The 16,607-nt window shown below is 45.9% G+C and overlaps 1 protein-coding gene across 1 annotated transcript in view; it reads right to left on the reverse strand.

The window, feature by feature from the left end:
* LOC148042234 (uncharacterized) overlaps window positions 1–16,607 on the reverse strand; it is an 845,903-nt gene that overhangs the window by 434,190 nt on the left and 395,106 nt on the right. The window contains exon 8 of the mRNA XM_087703082.1: window positions 12,560–13,123. Coding sequence (XP_087559208.1) covers window positions 12,560–13,123 — 564 coding nt within the window. The remainder of the gene's footprint in view (window positions 1–12,559; window positions 13,124–16,607) is intronic.

Consider the following 16,607-nt stretch of genomic DNA (forward strand, 5'->3'; position numbering starts at 1 on the left):
GGCATTGTGGTTAAAGGGAAAAGGCCATGGGACAGTTAATGGCTGAGCATGTCACAGATCTGAAATAACTGCCTGCTGACTTGGAACCAAAATTTACTTTATTTTGAAAGTTAATGCTCAAGGGCATCACCACAAAAGGGCTGATGCAATAGTGCATCCTCCCTCTAAGAAGAAAATCAACTTTAGTGAAAAACTAGTTACCAGAACTTTGCAAAATTAAAAAAATATCTCTCACACACTAACACCAGAGGTGGGTTTCAGCCAGTCCTGTCCAGTACGCGCATACCGGTTGAAAGAATTTAGCGTGCCTACCCATACCGGGGCCAGGTACCAGAATGGCCCCTCCCCTGGCCTGCACCCCCACATACTCACCCACCAGCAGAAGCTGTGGGCTTGTCCAATGAATCCTCCCCTCCTGTTCCTTCTTCTGTTGTTTGAACAAGCCACGCAGGTTGTGCTCCCTTGTCTTTGACAGCTGCCTCATTTCTAATTGGGGGGGGGGGGGGAATCCATCTATTCCGTCCCTCTCCATGGATCCCTGCCCCAATTGGAAATGAGGCAGCTGTGAAAGACAAGGCAGCAGCTCTGCGCAGCGAGTACAAACAGCAAAAGAAGGAACAGGAGAGGAGTTCCACGTGGGACTTTTCAAACAGCCGAACTCCTCTCATTTTCCTTCTTTTGCTGTTTGTACATGCTGCATGGGTCACGTTCCCTTGTCTTTGACAGCTGCCTCATTTCCAATTGGGGTAGGGATCCATGGAGAGGGACAGAAAAGATGGATTTCTCCACCCCCCAAATTGGAAACGAGGCAGCTGTCAGAGAGAAAAGGGCAGTGCACACCACATGGGCTTGTGCAGCAGCGGAAGAAGGAACAGGAGGTGAGGATTTGGCTGTTCCACAAGCCCACGGGCACATGCTGCCCTCTTCTCTCTGACAGCCGCCTGGTTAAAAAGCCATCTGCCACGGCTTGGAGCGACTCTGGAGTCCATCCGCAACCCCCCAGTAGAAAACACAGGTGCATGCACACACACTGCACAATTACAGCCCTGGAGAGCAGAGACTCTCGTAGGGAAGCCAGAGGCAGCAGGGCAGCCAGGTCCCTCGCCCTCAGAGGGAGGAGGGGCCAATTGGGAGAGGGGTTTGGTCCTGCTGCCTCTGGCGGACGGAGCTTTACTGTCCCGTGGCGAAGAATCCATCCCTCATCCCAGAGCCTTCGTAACGGCGGGAACTTGTTCTCACTCACCTGGGCTTGTGCTGAAGTGTCCCCCTCTGGGCCTATAATTGTGCAGGGCATGTGCACTCCTATCCATTCCATGGTGTGGGGCCGCAGCCAGAAGACGAGGAATGTGAGGGGGACCATGGTGGCCTCGTCCTTCTGAAGAGGTTCTGTCCCTGAAGAGGGCAGATGTGGTGGCATCAGTCTTGGGATGTTCTGCAGAGCCCCCCATGGAAAAATGCCACTGCAAGGTACTTTTAACCATATATTTTGGTTCTATGACTGCAGAATGCTACAAAAAACCATAAATGCAGGCCAGTTGCTGAGTGTTTCAAATGTGATTGGAACACTCTACAAGGTGACCACAGTATGTGTGTGTGTGGCAGTGGTGGGTTTCAAATTTTTTTAGAACCTCTTCTGCCTGCTTTGTGGGAATGACTTGCTGCCCATGTGACCGGGGGGGAGTGGCTTGCCAGCCATGTGACTGGGTGGGCAAGCCCAACTTGTAAAATGTGGTGAAACTCATTTAACAACACTCTTGCTTAGCAACCAAAATGTTGGCTCAGAAACTCTGGCATTTGAAGCACCCAAGTCTTAAAGCTGTCAAGTTACAAGACCCTTGCACCCCTAACACTTTAGAAAAAAAACCCCAGGGTGTTCAAACTTAACAGCTTTAAGACTTGTAGTCTTCAACTCCCAGAATCCCTCCTCTCGCTCTTCATCTTGATGATGGGCAGACGGGCGGGGGGAGGGAGCTGGAACCAGTTCTAAATGGCACTGTAGATTTGTGGAACCTCCCAGAGACAGACAGAAAGACAGAAAGAAAGAAAGAGAAAGAGAAAAAGAGAAAGAAAGAAAGAAAGAAAGAAAGAGGGAGAGAGAGAGAGAGAAAAAAGAAAGGAAGGAGAGAAAGAAAGAAAGAAAGAAAGAAAGAAAGAAAGAAAGAAAGAAAGAAAGAAAGAAAGAAAGAAAAAGAGATGACCACAATTGAGCCCAAAATTTTGATTGCTAAGCAAGAGCATCGCTAAGTGAGTTTCACCACATTTTCCAAGTAGGCCACGCACACCTGGTCACATAATCACCGAGCCACTCCCACAAAACAGGCCACACCTATAGAATTGGTTCTAAAAAAAAATTAACCCATCACACTCTCTCTCACACACACACATACACACACAAACACAGGAAAAAAACAAAGTGAAAGGAGATGGTAAAATCAAGGAAGCCTCTCATCCCATGGAAGGAAGGAAGGAGAGCTCAGGACTCTTGTGTTGCAGATGGAAAACAGATCTGCAAAATCCAACTTGCATCGTCCAAAACCCAGGAATGCAGAAGCCCATATCCCATGTTTCCCTGCCACCCTTTCCCATGCACAGGACAGCCAAGGGGGCTCTTGCAGGGATGCCAGGCAGGACTCTGCCCAGCTGAGTGGGGAGCCCCTCTTGGGAGGAGGAAGCTGGGGAGCCTCATGTTGCAGAAGGGAAGCAGCAGTGGTGAAATCTAAACATTTTCCCTACCGGTTCTGTGGGTGTGGTTTGGTGGTCATGTGACTAGGCAGGTGTGGCTTGGTGGTCATGGTCATGTGAGTGGGTGGGCGTGGCTAAGTCAACCTCACTTCTTTGCCCTTATTGTTGTGTACTACAATTTCCTCTCTGGTCCGTTTGGCTAGGGGTGTGTGTCCTTGTTTCTGATTGGTTACCTGTTTGACAGCTGAGGTATATAAAGAGCTGTCAAACTGGGCTCAGCTGTTGCCAGTTAGCTAATACGCACGAAATGTGAAGTGCCGCGTTTGGCAACCTGTTAGAAATAAACTGTTAGCTGACTTGAAGTCCTGGCTCACCTCCGTTTGTCTGACTGCGTTCTCCCAGCTAGAACATTGGTGACGAGGATGGGATTCCTCTGAGGCTGAGCCCAGGCAGAGCTGAGAAAGCCACTAATTGAAGAGCGAAGTCACTAGAGCTGAATTCCCTCAGGGGAATCGCTCGACGAGATGTTGAGCGAGTCACTTCTACTACGAAGACCGATTTGGGGTTAAGCCAAAGGGGAGAAAAGTTACCTCAGAATGGCTTCAATGAATACATTAGCCAGTTTTAACTCGGCCACGCAGACTTGGGACTCTTATATTTCCTGATTTGATTGTTTTTTAGAAGCCAACGGCTTTACTAACCTAACTGAACAGAGAAAGAAATCGTGTTTTTTAAATCTGTGTAGCACAGAGATGTTTAACCTTGCGGAATCGCTAGTGGCTCCGCACTCCGTCCACGATGTGACATGGGATGTTTTGGTGACAAAGTTAAAAAATCATTATGCCCCATCACTTTCTCACACTTCGCGCCGGTTTGCCTTTTACAGAAGGTTTCAGCGTGAGAGAGAGACAATTAATGAGTATGTGGCTGCCTTAAGAGCTGCGGCCCTCCATTGTCGTTTTAAAGATTTGGATGAGTCCATTACAGATCAGCTTGTAGGAGGGGGTAGAGACCTCCGTATTCAGCGCCATCTACTGGCCAAACCTGAGTTAGATTTACAAACTGCTTTAGATGAAGCCAGGGCAGTAGAGCTGTCAACAAAATCCACAGAAGAGATGCAGAGGTTCTGTAGACCACAAGCCAGAGAAAAAGCCACAGAGGTGCATCATGAAGACATTTTCCCTGATGAAGGGCTATTGGAAATGATGAAGTACATCACTTGAAGGCAGAACAGGCCAGAGGTCGACAGGGTAACATTTTGCCCCAAACTACCTGCCCAGGGTGTGGAGGTAGGGACGATAGAATGGAGTGCCGGTTTAAAAATACTATTTCTCTCTGTTGTGGAAAAAGGGGTCATTTGCTCCTTGTGCAAATGCGCAGGTTTCTCTAGCACCAGTCAGGGATACAGAAAAAACCACAAATTTACCAGGGGCCAAAGTTTCAGGAAAAGGAATTCCTGTTTTGCTGTAAATGAGGATAGGGAAGAAGCTGAAGTGGACCAGATTGTCCATGGTCCGAGAGGGAAAACTTTCCTTACGGTCCACTTGGAGGGCAGACCCTGTCAGATGGAGGTTGACACAGAATCAGCTGTATCAATAATTTCTTGGGCAACAGTTAAGAGGATTATTCCGGCTTTAGCCAAGACAAGTTTGGAGCCTTGTCTGTTAAGATTAAGGGATTTCCAAGGAAATCCCATTCCAGTGCTGGGTAAATATCTCTGTAAGGTAGCATTTAAGCAGTTCAACAAAAAGTTACCTCTGATTGTAATGAAAAGTCCCCGGCCAAGTTTATTGGGATTGGAATGGTTTGAGGCTTTGGGACTTGGCATAACAGGCATTGATCAAATCCAGAGTACTATATACTTGGATTTGTTAATTAAGTTTTCGGGGAGGGTTTGGGGAAGTACACTGGTACTTCGATTCCATTCACTTTAGACCCACAGGTTCCGCCGTGCAGGTACCTTTTGCATTAAAACCTAAAGTGGATGCAGAAATTGATAAATTACTGGCCCAAGGAGTACTAGAACCCATAGACCACGCTTGTTGGGAAACTCCGATAATGATGCCAGTGAAGAGTGATGGATCTGTGAGGATCTGTGCTGATTTTAAGTGCACATTAAACAGAGCATTGCAGCAGAGCGCATACCCGGTGCCCGTGGTGCAGCATCTGCTGCACTCTCTGGGACAGGGGACCATATTTGCGAAGCTAGACCTAGCACAGGCATATCAGCAGTTGCCTGTGGACGAGGCAACTGCTGAAGCACAGACTATAGTCACACACAGGGGTGCGTTCAAGTGTCACCGGCTCCAATTTGGAGTCAGTGTGGCACCTGGGCTCTTTCAAAATTTAATGGAAAGGCTGTTACAGGGCGTACCGGGCGTTGTCCCTTATTTTGACAACGTCCTGGTGTCTGCCCACTCCCTAACCTCTCTCCTGGCCTGTCTGCGGTCTGTACTTCATCATTTCCGTGACGTCGGCTTGAAACTTAAGACATCCAAATGCCGGGTCGCAGTTCCCCAAGTCGAATTTTTAGGATTTTTATTTTTTTTATTTTTTTTGCAACTAAAGTTTTTTTATTTTATCAATTTCATATATACATTCACAATTATATAATCTCATAACTGTTATTAATAATATGTATTTATAACAATTTTTCCCTACTGTTGACAATATACTTGAAGATTGCTTTTTTATCATCCCATAGATCCATCTTATCTTACAATAGTCCTACTTCTTCTTCTTCCCTCCCTCCCTCCCTCTTTCCTTCCCTCATTTCTTCTCTCCTACTCCCCTTCCTTCCCTCCCTCCTTCCCCTTCCCTCCTTCTCTCCTTCCCTCCTTCCTTCCCTCCGTCCTTCATTCCCTTTCTTTTCTCCTTCTCTCCTTCCTTTCCCTTTTCCTTCCCCCCTTCCTTCTCTCCTACGTTCCCTCCTTCCTTCCCTCCTTTCTTCTCTCCTTCCTTCCCTCCTTCCTTCCCTCCTTTCTTCTCTCCTTCTCTCCTTCCTTCCCTCCTTCCCTCCCTCCTTCCTACCCCCTTCTTCTCTTTCTTCTCTCCTTCCTTCCTTTCTCCTCTCCTTTCCCTTCTCTCCTTCCTTCCTCCCCTTTACCCTTCCCCTCTTCTTCCCATTCCTCCCCTCTTTCCTACTCTTACATTCCCTCCCATTCTTCCTCTGCCTTTCCCTTTCTCCTATTCCTCTCCTTTCTCCTCTCCTTCCTATCTTTACTTCTACTTCTCCCTCCATCCACTCTAACCATTGTTGTGTTTACATATTCTGCTCTTCAGGGGATGACCTGGTTCTCTTTTTCTTTCTTCCCCCCCCCCCCCTTATTTGAAAGTTATATAAAAAAGGCAAGATTTACAAAATGCAAGATACAAAAATAGATAAAGCTCTTTACATATTTTCATCTCCCATTGCTCATCTCGCCTTACCTAGTATGAGACTAGGTTGCTAATTCCATGCAGGTAGTTATAACGGATTACCTATCAGCTTTTCAAGTTATTCCAACGTTGTGGTCTAATGGTGTTACTCAACGGTGAATTCTCACCTCTAATACATTTCTACTCTCATTTGTCCCTCTGTCTTTGTGTATTGTTTATTTGAGTTATTGCTTAGATCGTTTTAAGTTAGTCAGCTATCTCCTTTTATATCTGAATCCTCACTGTCTCATCAAGCCATTTGTACAATTTCTCCCAGACTTTGTAAAAGTCTGTGTCTTCTTTATCGTTAATCCGCATTGTCAATTTGTTCATTTCTGCTAATTCTAAGATTTTGTTCATCACCATTGTGCTAGTGGGGGCATTTTCACTCTTCCAGCACTGCGCGTAAGCGATCCTTGCCGCCGTCAAGATTTGGACGAGAAGGTATTGATTGGTTTTACATATTTTTTGATCTGTTATCCCTAATAGAAACATTTCCGGCTTAAGACTTAATTTAATTGACATGATTTCATTCAGCCATCTTAGCGTTCGTTTCCAATATGTCTTAGCCACTGGACACGTCCACCACATGTGGTAGTACGTGCCCAGCGTTGTTTTGCATTTCCAGCATTTGGCCGATAATTTTGAGGAAATTTTTGCCAGTCTTGTCGGAGGGAGATGCCAGCAGTAGAACATTTTGTATATATTTTCTTTATAGGCCGTCGATTTCGTTAATTTCAGGTTCCACTCCCATACCCTTTCCCAGTCATCCAGGTCAATTGTGTGGCCGATATTCTGGGCCCAGGTTACCATGACTTCTTTCACTCTTTCTGCTTCCATTTTTCGGATCAGCAAGCAGTTATATATTTTCAATATTAATTTCTCGTCTGGTCCTATGAAGATTTTATCCAGTTCCTGGTCCTTGTCCTGAAAGCCAAATTGTGCTAGATCTGATTTGTATTTATTTTGTATTTGAAAGTATGGCCACCAATCAATATTTATTCCCATTTCAGCCAAATTTCCCCTGGAATTTAGTCTATTTTGATCATCTAACAGCTGTTTGTAAATAGCGTTTTTGTCAAAATTTATCAAATTTGGGTATATCAGAGCTTCCGTCGGGGATATCCATTTGGGTAGTTGGATATAGAATTTCCTTCTAATTTCCAGCCAATCCTTAATCAGTACCCCTCTTAAATGGTGTCTTCTAAAATAATTGTGGACTTTATTTCCCTCACACCATAAGTAATTGTGCCAGCCCCATTGCAAGTCGTGGCCCTCTATCGTTAGGATTCTTTTGTTGGTTAACATTACCCACTCCTTTATCCACATTGTTGTTGCTGCTTGATGATATGCTTTCCATTCTGATAGGCCCATTCCACCTTGCGCTCTTTTATCTTGAAGATGCTTATATTTTATTCTAGGCTTCTTGCCATTCCACACAAAATTTCGTACCATTTTATCCAAATCGTTATAAAATTTTTCTCCTAATTTAACCGGTGCCGTTTGAAATAAATAGAGAATTTTTGGCAAGACATTCATCTTGATTACTGCGATTCTTCCCATCAATGATATTTGTAGCTTCGACCAATTTTTTAAATCTTTTTGGATGTTTCGTAATAGTTTATCATAGTTATCTTCTTTTATAGAAGAGCATTTCGCAGATAGCCAAATCCCTAAGTATTTGACCTTTTTAGTTACCTTTAATTCCATTGCTTTCTCTAGTTCTTCTATCTGTTTTTTGGGAAAGTTCTTTATAATCATTTTTGTTTTTTCCTTATTTATTTTTAATCCGGCCACACGCTCAAAGTCCTCAACGTCCTTCATTAATTTCGGTCCTGAGATTAGAGGGTCTTCCACAATAAAGACCATGTCGTCCGCGAAAGCCTGTGTTTTATATTGTTCTTTTTTTATGGTCAAACCCCTAATTTCCTGATTTAATCTTATCTGATTTAGGAGAACCTCTAACGACATAATTAATAGTAATGGGGAGAGCGGACACCCTTGTCTAACACCCTTTCCGATTCGTACCCTCTCTGTTAATTCTCCATTAATTATAATATTTGCTGATTGCTGTGAATATATAGTTTCTATAATCTTAATAAATTTGTCGCTGAATTTCATCATTTTTAGTTGTGTGATTAAAAAATTCCAATCTAAGTTATCGAATGCTTTCTGCGCGTCGACAAAAATTAATGCTAATTGTTTCTCAGATTTTGTTTCGTAGAATTCCAAGGTGTTAATTATTATTCTTGTATTGTTCCGAATGTGTCTTTTAGGGAGAAAGCCATTTTGGTCCAAATGGATATTTTGATTTAATATTATTTTTAATCTTTCCGCCAAAATTGATATAAAAATTTTGTAATCCGCGTTTAACAAGGATATAGGTCTATAGTTTTGAATTTTACTACTATCCGCCTCTTCCTTTGGTATTAGGGTAATGAAAGCTTCCCCCCATGGAAAGAAATCCCCGCGCAGAAGTTTCTAACTGCCGCGCAGAGATTTCTACCAAAGCAAACGTGGGGAAGTCCTTTGCAGGCGGCTAGAACTGGTCTCCCGCAAAGGACCTTCCCAGTCTTGTTTTGATGAGCCGCCAGTCCTCTTGCTTCTTCTCCTTCACCAGCAAAGCTCCCGCTGGCTTCCCGGCCCATGGCTTTGGTGCCTCTCCACGCGGAGCACCTGAGCTGGCTCCCGCGTTATCCCTCCCCCTTCCTCCTCTGCCGTGCTTTTGAGGCCGCGGGAGCTAGTAGGAAAGCGGCAGAGGTGGAGGCGGCGGCAGGGGTAACCCAGAGCCCAGCTGACTCCACTCGGAGCACCTCAGCTGGGTTCTGGGTTACCCCTGCCGCCGCCTCCACCTCCGCCGCTTTCCTACTAGCTCCCGCGGCCTCAAAAGCACGGCGGAGGAGGAAGGGGGAGGGATAACGCGGGAGCCAGCTCAGGTGCTCCGCGTGGAGGGAGAGCACCAAAGTCATGGGCCGGGAAGCCAGCGGGAGCTTTGCTGGTGAAGGAGAAGAAGCAAGAGGACTGGCGGCTTTGAAATGCAACCCCCTGGTCCCGCCGGCCGCGGATTTGATTCGGTGTAAGTGGGGGCCGAACACATGCTGAGCCGACTTTGCGCAGTGAGGCGGAGTAATTCAACCCCCCCCAAAAAAGAACGTGTGTGTGTGTGTGTGTGTGTGTGTGTGAGAGAGAGAGAGAGAGAGAGAGAGAATTGGATCAAAATTGGTGGCCAAAGGAGTGGAGGGAGGGAGGGAGGGAGGGAAGGGAGGGAGGGAGGGAGGAAGGAAGCCCTGCCCCCTGTGAAAAAAACTGAAGATGAAGCAGTGAATGAATAAACCATAAAAGCAACAGTTAATGCGTAAGTAAGCTGAGGAGCAAGTTCTCAACTAAGGAAGCAATATAAGAAAGAAATATAAAAAGCTCAATATGCCAAAACACTTATTTTAGTCTTCATTTAATTACTTGTATTGTAGTCTGATGTAACGTCTTTTTAAAGTTAACGTTAGTTAGAAAATATAGGGTACAAAACTTAAATAATAAAAAAATTGTACATTCATTTTGAAAAATAAATGCAATACTTGATTAATTTCATATCTTTATTTAAAATAGTTTTGCCATGGCATATGATTTTATTGACTCAGTTGGAAATGATGTGGATGTTGTATCTGATTCTGAGGTATATACTTAAGTAACATAACATATAGCATATTGTCCAAACTTGCTAGACTATTTAATTGATCTTACTACTTTAAAGGGGGAGAGTTTCATGATAAATTATTTTATTACATTTATGTTGCATTTATATATTATATTTATTACATTTATATTCCACATTATATATTTGTATTGTTATTTTAGTGTATATTGTCAATTTCGATAGATATTATATTGATATATCAATACTGATTTTAATCATACTAAATAATTACTGCTATTATTTATCAGCATTACATATTTACAGTTTTTAATATCGAGTTAGTCGTATTTTAGAATAATAGCATTATCTTTTAATAGGATAATTGGCAAAATCTAATTCACATGTGATGGGTTGCATTCCAAAGGAATGTGAGAGGACAGGTTGCCTGCAAAATGCCAGGACCCAGGACCCTGTTGGTGCCATGTCTCTCTCTAGCCAGTCTAACAATCTAAAAGCTGAGCAGAGAGCCTTTTTTTTTTCAGGGTGAGCGGAAAAGTATAGTCTTTGAGTGGCACTTTTCATGCCTGGCATTCATCAGGCTGAAACCTCGCTAGCAATCGGCGCTTGACACTTGGTATGTTGCGCAAATGTCCAGCAGACGTGACAGCAGTTCAAACTGTGGCTCTCTTAGGTGCTCAGGCATGAAACTGTGCCGCTCAAACACTATACTTTTCCGCTCACACTGAAAAAAAATTAGAGGGAACATTGGCTAGAAAGTTGATAACAGTAACAAGAATTAGACACCTTGCAGAGCTCAGCTAAAAGTTAGGAATAGAGATGGCCGGCAGCAAATGAAAGGCCTGTTAGAGAACTCCTGGGGCCTTCCTTAGCCAAGGCTTAGGAATGGCACAGCTGGAGACCAATAGAACAAATGGTGGAATTATTGCTCAAGTGTTTTTTAGAGGATATTTCTTATTATTTCACCTTGTTCCACCTTCTCCTTTAGTGAAAATAAATGTATAAAGCTTTCTTAATCCTTTGTTCTTGGCCTTTTGACCAGGAACCTTTTCCTTGGAGTCCTCCAATAAAAAGCAATCAGAAAACCTGCCCCTCCTGTCTGGGTCCATCATTGGCTTCGACACCAGGCTCAGACCCGAATTTGGGACAACACAAGTGTGTTTTTAAACAGCAACTACATGGATAAATTTTCTTCCTGGATATCTGAATTTGGAATTCATGCCCAAAAGGAGACCGTCTCCAATTAAAGAGGAGCTAAGGAGGAGAATCTCCTGCTAGTGAATTTCCTCATAGAAATCAATATCTCATTGTTTGGAAAAAAAAGAAACAGGAAATCATGCAATGTTGATATTCTCCAAGTTGGATTCTTTCTGGGTCTTCAGCTGCTGGAGCCCTCAACATTTGGAAGATGGGCAAAAGAGCGTCATGTCCTTGGGGATTCAGCATCATGAAGCCACGCAGGATTTTCATATCTTACTCTCCAAACTCAGGCACTAAGATTGGTGTGGAGCCGAAAAGAACTTGATTGCCTGAATTGGGGAGAGTTTGAGAGAAGCAAAGGGGAGCCCAACTGCCAATGACTCTGGATGGCTTACAAAAGAGGACAATAAAACGGGGAAGAAGATGGGCAAAACACTGTATGAAAATCCAAAGCTCCCAATGGCTCAACGAAGAGCCAACCCAGGGGTGGAGGGCTATGTCGCAGGGCACAGTGGCACATGCAGCAGCCGCAACAGGAGTCCCCTCCAAAGAGGGAGAGGGTGTAGGAGGAAAAAACACACACACACAGAAACACACACAGACACAGACACACAGGGTTTCCAAGGGCTCAAAAAGGTTGAAAACTGCAACTAGGAAGGGGGCAGTATTGGAGGGGATTTCCCCCCACTGCTGCAGTTTTGGAAAGGAGGAGCAGGTGGATGTGGAGAGGGAGGGGCTGGTAAGGCAGCTAAAGTGGGGAGGGGCTGGCTGACTACCATGCTTACTCTCTCTGGGATGTATAGGGCACTGCACACCAAGACAAAGACAAACAAGAACAGTTTCCCCCACCTGCCATCACTCTGCAAAACGAGGAATTCCACAACACCTCCTAAGACTGCATTACTATTCTTCTTACTCTTCTCAGTAACTGTCTCTCCCCACTTATGACTATGTTGCTTGTATCTTGACAATTTAGATGGTTCTGTTTCTTTCTTAGTATGATTTGATTGCTTATTAGTAACTTACGACTATCACCGAGTGTTGTATGCTGATGGATGCCTTTTATTTTACTTCAGGTACACTGTGAGAGGTGATGCACCAAAGACAAATTCCTTGTGTGTCCAATCACACTTGGCCAATAAAGAATTCCCTTCTGCTCTGTCCTATTAACGGAGGACATTTCTTGGGTGAGAAGTGAAGGGAAAGAAAATCCAGTTGCCTCCTGAAAAAGGAACTTCGGGATGAGATCTGCTGCTTGAGCAGATGGTTGGGCTAGAAGACCTCTAAGGTCCCTTGCAGCTGGCTTGTTCTTCTTGTGTCAGCTGAGAAGGGAACTTCCTCCATCGGTCTAAGCCTCACTGGGCTCCAGCATCAGATTAGCTCAGGTCTTCAGTGCAAAACGAGGAGAGCATTAAAAGAGCGGAAAACTCCATGGCCCCTTCAGCTTTCACTCTCCTGGCTACCCTCCCAGACCTCCCAACCCACCTTGCCTAGGGGAGGATCCCGGAGGGAGGGAACCTCGGCCTCCCCCTGCCTGAATGCGGGGATTGGGCGGAGGTTTTTCTCTTGAATGGATCATTTGATGTCTATAAAGGTTGCCCCTCCAACTGAAGCTCTTTCCACACTCCAGGCATTTATGAGGTTTTTCTCCTGTGTGGATCCTCTGATGTCTATAAAGGTTGCCCGTTAGGCTGAAGCTCTTTCCACACTCCAGGCATTTATGAGGCTTTTTTCCTGTGTGGATCCTTTGATGTCTATAAATGATTCTACTCTCACTGAAGCTCTTTCCACACTCCAAACATTTATGAGGTTTTTCTCCTGTGTGGATCCTTTGATGTGTATAAAGGTTGCCCCTCAGGCTGAAGCTCTTTCCACACTCCAGACATTTATGAGGTTTTTCTCCTGTGTGGATCCTTTGGTGTGTATAAAGGTTGCTCCTCTGACTGAAGCTCTTTCCACACTCCAGACATTTATGAGGTTTTTCTCCTGTGTGGATCCTTTGGTGTGTATAAAGGTTGCTCCTCTGACTGAAGCTCTTTCCACACTCCAGACATTGATGAGGTTTTTCTCCTGTGTGGATCCTTTGGTGTGCATAAAGGGTGCCCCTCCAACTGAAGCTCTTTCCACACTCCAGACATTTATGAGGTTCTTCTCCTGTGTGGATCCTTTGATGTCTATAAAGGTTGCTCCTCTCACTGGGGTTACACAACTAAAGTGGCTCCTGTTCAACACACACATACACATAGACACACCCAGACGGGTGCATTTCTCGCCCACTGGAGCAATCTTCAAGGGCAGCCCCAAGGAAAGGGAAGGGCAGTCCTCCGGCTTGAACCTGACAGGCTACTGAAACTATTTGGCAGAGATTGTCAGTGGGGTCTCTTGAAAAAACCACCACAGAATTTTGCATTAAAATAAGCACAGGTTGACAAAAAATAGTAAAGAAGGGAAGGAAGAAAGAAAGAAGGAAAGAATTCAAAAAAGCACAATATTGGTTAGTGGTGCCATAACAGTGAACAGTTAGTTACGTAAATGGTCGTAAGTTGAGGACTCTGTGAAAGGTTCTGGTTCGTCCTCAGGGTTTCACACCTGGAGCAGAAGCTCAATCAGAAGAAACTCTTAAACCAGTGAGTTGGAATCAGAATTCTAGGGCTGGAAGGGACATGGAGGTCTTCTAGTCCATCCCCCTGCTCAACCTCCTAGAATCATAGAATTGTAGGGCTAGTCCACTCCCCACCCCGCATCCTGCCCAGGTTCATAGAATTGTAGAGATGGAAGGTTCCTCAGAGCTCCTCTAGTCCACCCCATTGACCAAGGCAGGAGTCTTCACCCCCAAAGTTGCTTCTCCAGCTGTGAAAACCTCCAACCTTCTGCTCCTTCCTTGCTTACCAACCTGCCCCGTGTGACGTGTGGGTGGGTGTTGTGCCCCACCCGTGGGCCTCCTTCCTGACCCATTCCACCAACATCATGAATCAACTTTGTCTGGGATGATGGGAGCTGAAATCCAAATATTGGCAGGCAGCTCCAGGCCAAATGTCCCATTTATTCACTTCTACAACTCTACACAAGGCTTCCTTTGATCCAGGGAAAGCTACTTCGGGCACCTGAGTTCTCCTTCCTCTGCCCCCAAGGCTAAAAATAGCCAGAGTTACCCTGTGGAAAGATGGGTGGCCTCTACATCTGATGAATAAAAATAAAATAATTCCCGGAGGTTTGTGGTGACAGGACGATTGTCTTTCTTTCTGGAGGAAGCGTCCGAAGAGATCCGGCCAATGCAGGAGATGGGCGCAAACAGGGAATGGAAAAGAGAAGTGAAGCATCAGGAAGTTCCTTAATTCCTTTATTCTGGCATTTCTCAAAACGTTCAGAGGGAATCCTGGGAGTTTAAAACTTTCTGCCGCTTCCAGGAGTTTGGCAGCAGCTCAACAGGTAGCGGCACCTGGATGGAACTGGAGTGGAAGGTTGCCGGTAGCTCAGCCTGGTAGCCAGTGCCCCTTGCGGAGTTGTGGCTAAGGTCCCAATATTCCAGCTTGCTGTGTTCTAAAGGAGTGTTTCTCAAGCTTGGCCACGAAGACGGAAGGACTTCAATTCCCAGAATTCCTCCACCCGTTTGAAGGCATGCTGACTGGGGAATTCTGGGAGTTGGTCGGTCCATCTTCAAGTAGCCCAGCTTGAGGGACAATGGCCTAAAGTGACTAGGACACTATGATTCTTTGAGATGACAAAGAATCCACACTCAATGGCCCCCAACCGTTGGGCTCCCAGCACCTACTTAGCCAAGTCAGGGAAAGACGTAGCCACACATACAACAGACACAACTAAATAGCTTTCCCTTTAACCTTCTTCATTTAGCTGTCTTTACATTATCCTTTTAAACAACTTTTTATTCCGTGGTAATCCACCTATCATCAATGAGATGGATGCCATTAAAATGTAATTAATACATGTATAAAACAGGTTTAAGGTAAGGTGGGGGGGCTTGTAATATGAGAATGTATACTACACTGGAGAATTGCAAGAAAAGAGGAGTGATCTTCTATATTAAAGATAATATTCCAGTGAAATTAATTTATGCAGATTAAGAGGGAAGAATTTTGATGGTGGAAATTATGGATATCAAGAAAACACTTCTAATTGGAATCAATGCTCCTAGTAAAAAAGAAGATGAATTTTATAAAAAATTGCCTAAAAGAGTCTTTGGGCTATGTTGATATTTGTATGATGGGAGATATCAATGGCATTGTGAACCAGAACAAGGATTACCAAACAGACAAAACAAGAAAGCTAAATAGAAAACTGCTTCTGAAATCCTTCTTCAGGATGATAGATGAAATAAATGTAAAAGATATATGGAGAGAAAGAAATACTAAAAAAGAACTTGATGAATAGACATTCATCCTTCTCCAGAATTGATATGAAGCTGCGTGGGGGCTTCTCTTCCAAGGAAAGCGTGAAACAGGCTCTGTTTCCGGTCCTGGTTGAGAGTGCAAGGGCGGTGGGGGCCCTGGAAGTCTTGAGAACGAGAAACCTTAACCTGCTTTGGAAGCTCCCAAGGCAGACTGTGCTGGTTGCCCTTGGGGGCAGGGAGGGGTCGCTGCCAGCCTCCCCCTCTGGGCTCTTGTGTCCCCTCCGCAATGGGAGATGGGGTGGGTGTCCCCCTGCCTCCCACGTAACCTCCCCCTGTTTGATCGCAGGACCCAGCGGCTTCCTCTGCCCAGAATGGGTCACCATCATTTGGACACCCCCCTGGCCTGGCTTCAGGAGCTCCTGCCTGACCTCCACCGCACCCTCTCAATCGGGGGGCCCAGCAGCAGGGCTGGAGCTCCCCCGGGGCCACTGCCAGCCCCCTTCCCGCGCAGTCTCATGGAGGACCCTGCCTGGATCCAGCCTCGGACCACCGGACCAGCATGCTTGTTTTGGGGGCATCTCCAGGAGCCTGGGAACCTCCCACCAGCTGCCAGGACATGGGGCCAAAGCCCCCCTTGGAGCAGGCTGGGCCCCTCGCCTCGTCCTGCTTGGCTGCCCCGGAGGCTGATGCTGCGGCCTCCCTGGAGGGCCAGGGATTACCTGTCGTGTGCTACGACCCAGGCACTGCCCGCTTTCCCCCAGCATGCTGCAAGTGCCAGGGCCTTTGGGGGGGTCTCCCCTGAGCATCCTGGGTAAGGGACTTGGGATCTCTCCGGCAGGGAAGGAGCCCTCCTGGCAAGGCCCCAAAGGAATGAGCAGCAACCCTCCCTGCCTCACCTGTGCCCCATGCCTGTGGCCTCTTTGGCGGCCTCCCCCAGCAGAATCAGGGCACTAGTGTCAGCCCTGTCTCCGTGGTGTCTGCAGTGGCCTGGACCTACCAGCTGAGCCTCCGGGAGGTTGGAGTGAACACCTCCCCTGCGGAGAAGGCTACCATCAACTAACAATACAGCATATACTGACTCCCTTCTCTGGCAGTAGGTGTTGCTGGCAGAGCCTGGGGCACAGCCCCCCCTATTGTCCCTCCCCCGGGCCCTTCAGGGCTTGGGCCAGGAGGGAAACTGAGGCAGCCTGGCCACTTACTCTCCTCATCATAGGAGGGGGTGAGGCGTGGGTGGTGGGCAGGAAAGGCGACAGATGTGGTGAATCTATAGGCAAAATGGAACTGTGTAAAAAGAACTCTTGTGTAAGG

This window comes from Thamnophis sirtalis, unplaced genomic scaffold (assembly GCF_051295495.1).
Source record: "Thamnophis sirtalis isolate CommonGarterSnake01/CBP01778 unplaced genomic scaffold, rThaSir2_p1.2 scaffold_20, whole genome shotgun sequence".
NCBI lineage: Eukaryota > Metazoa > Chordata > Lepidosauria > Squamata > Natricidae > Thamnophis > Thamnophis sirtalis.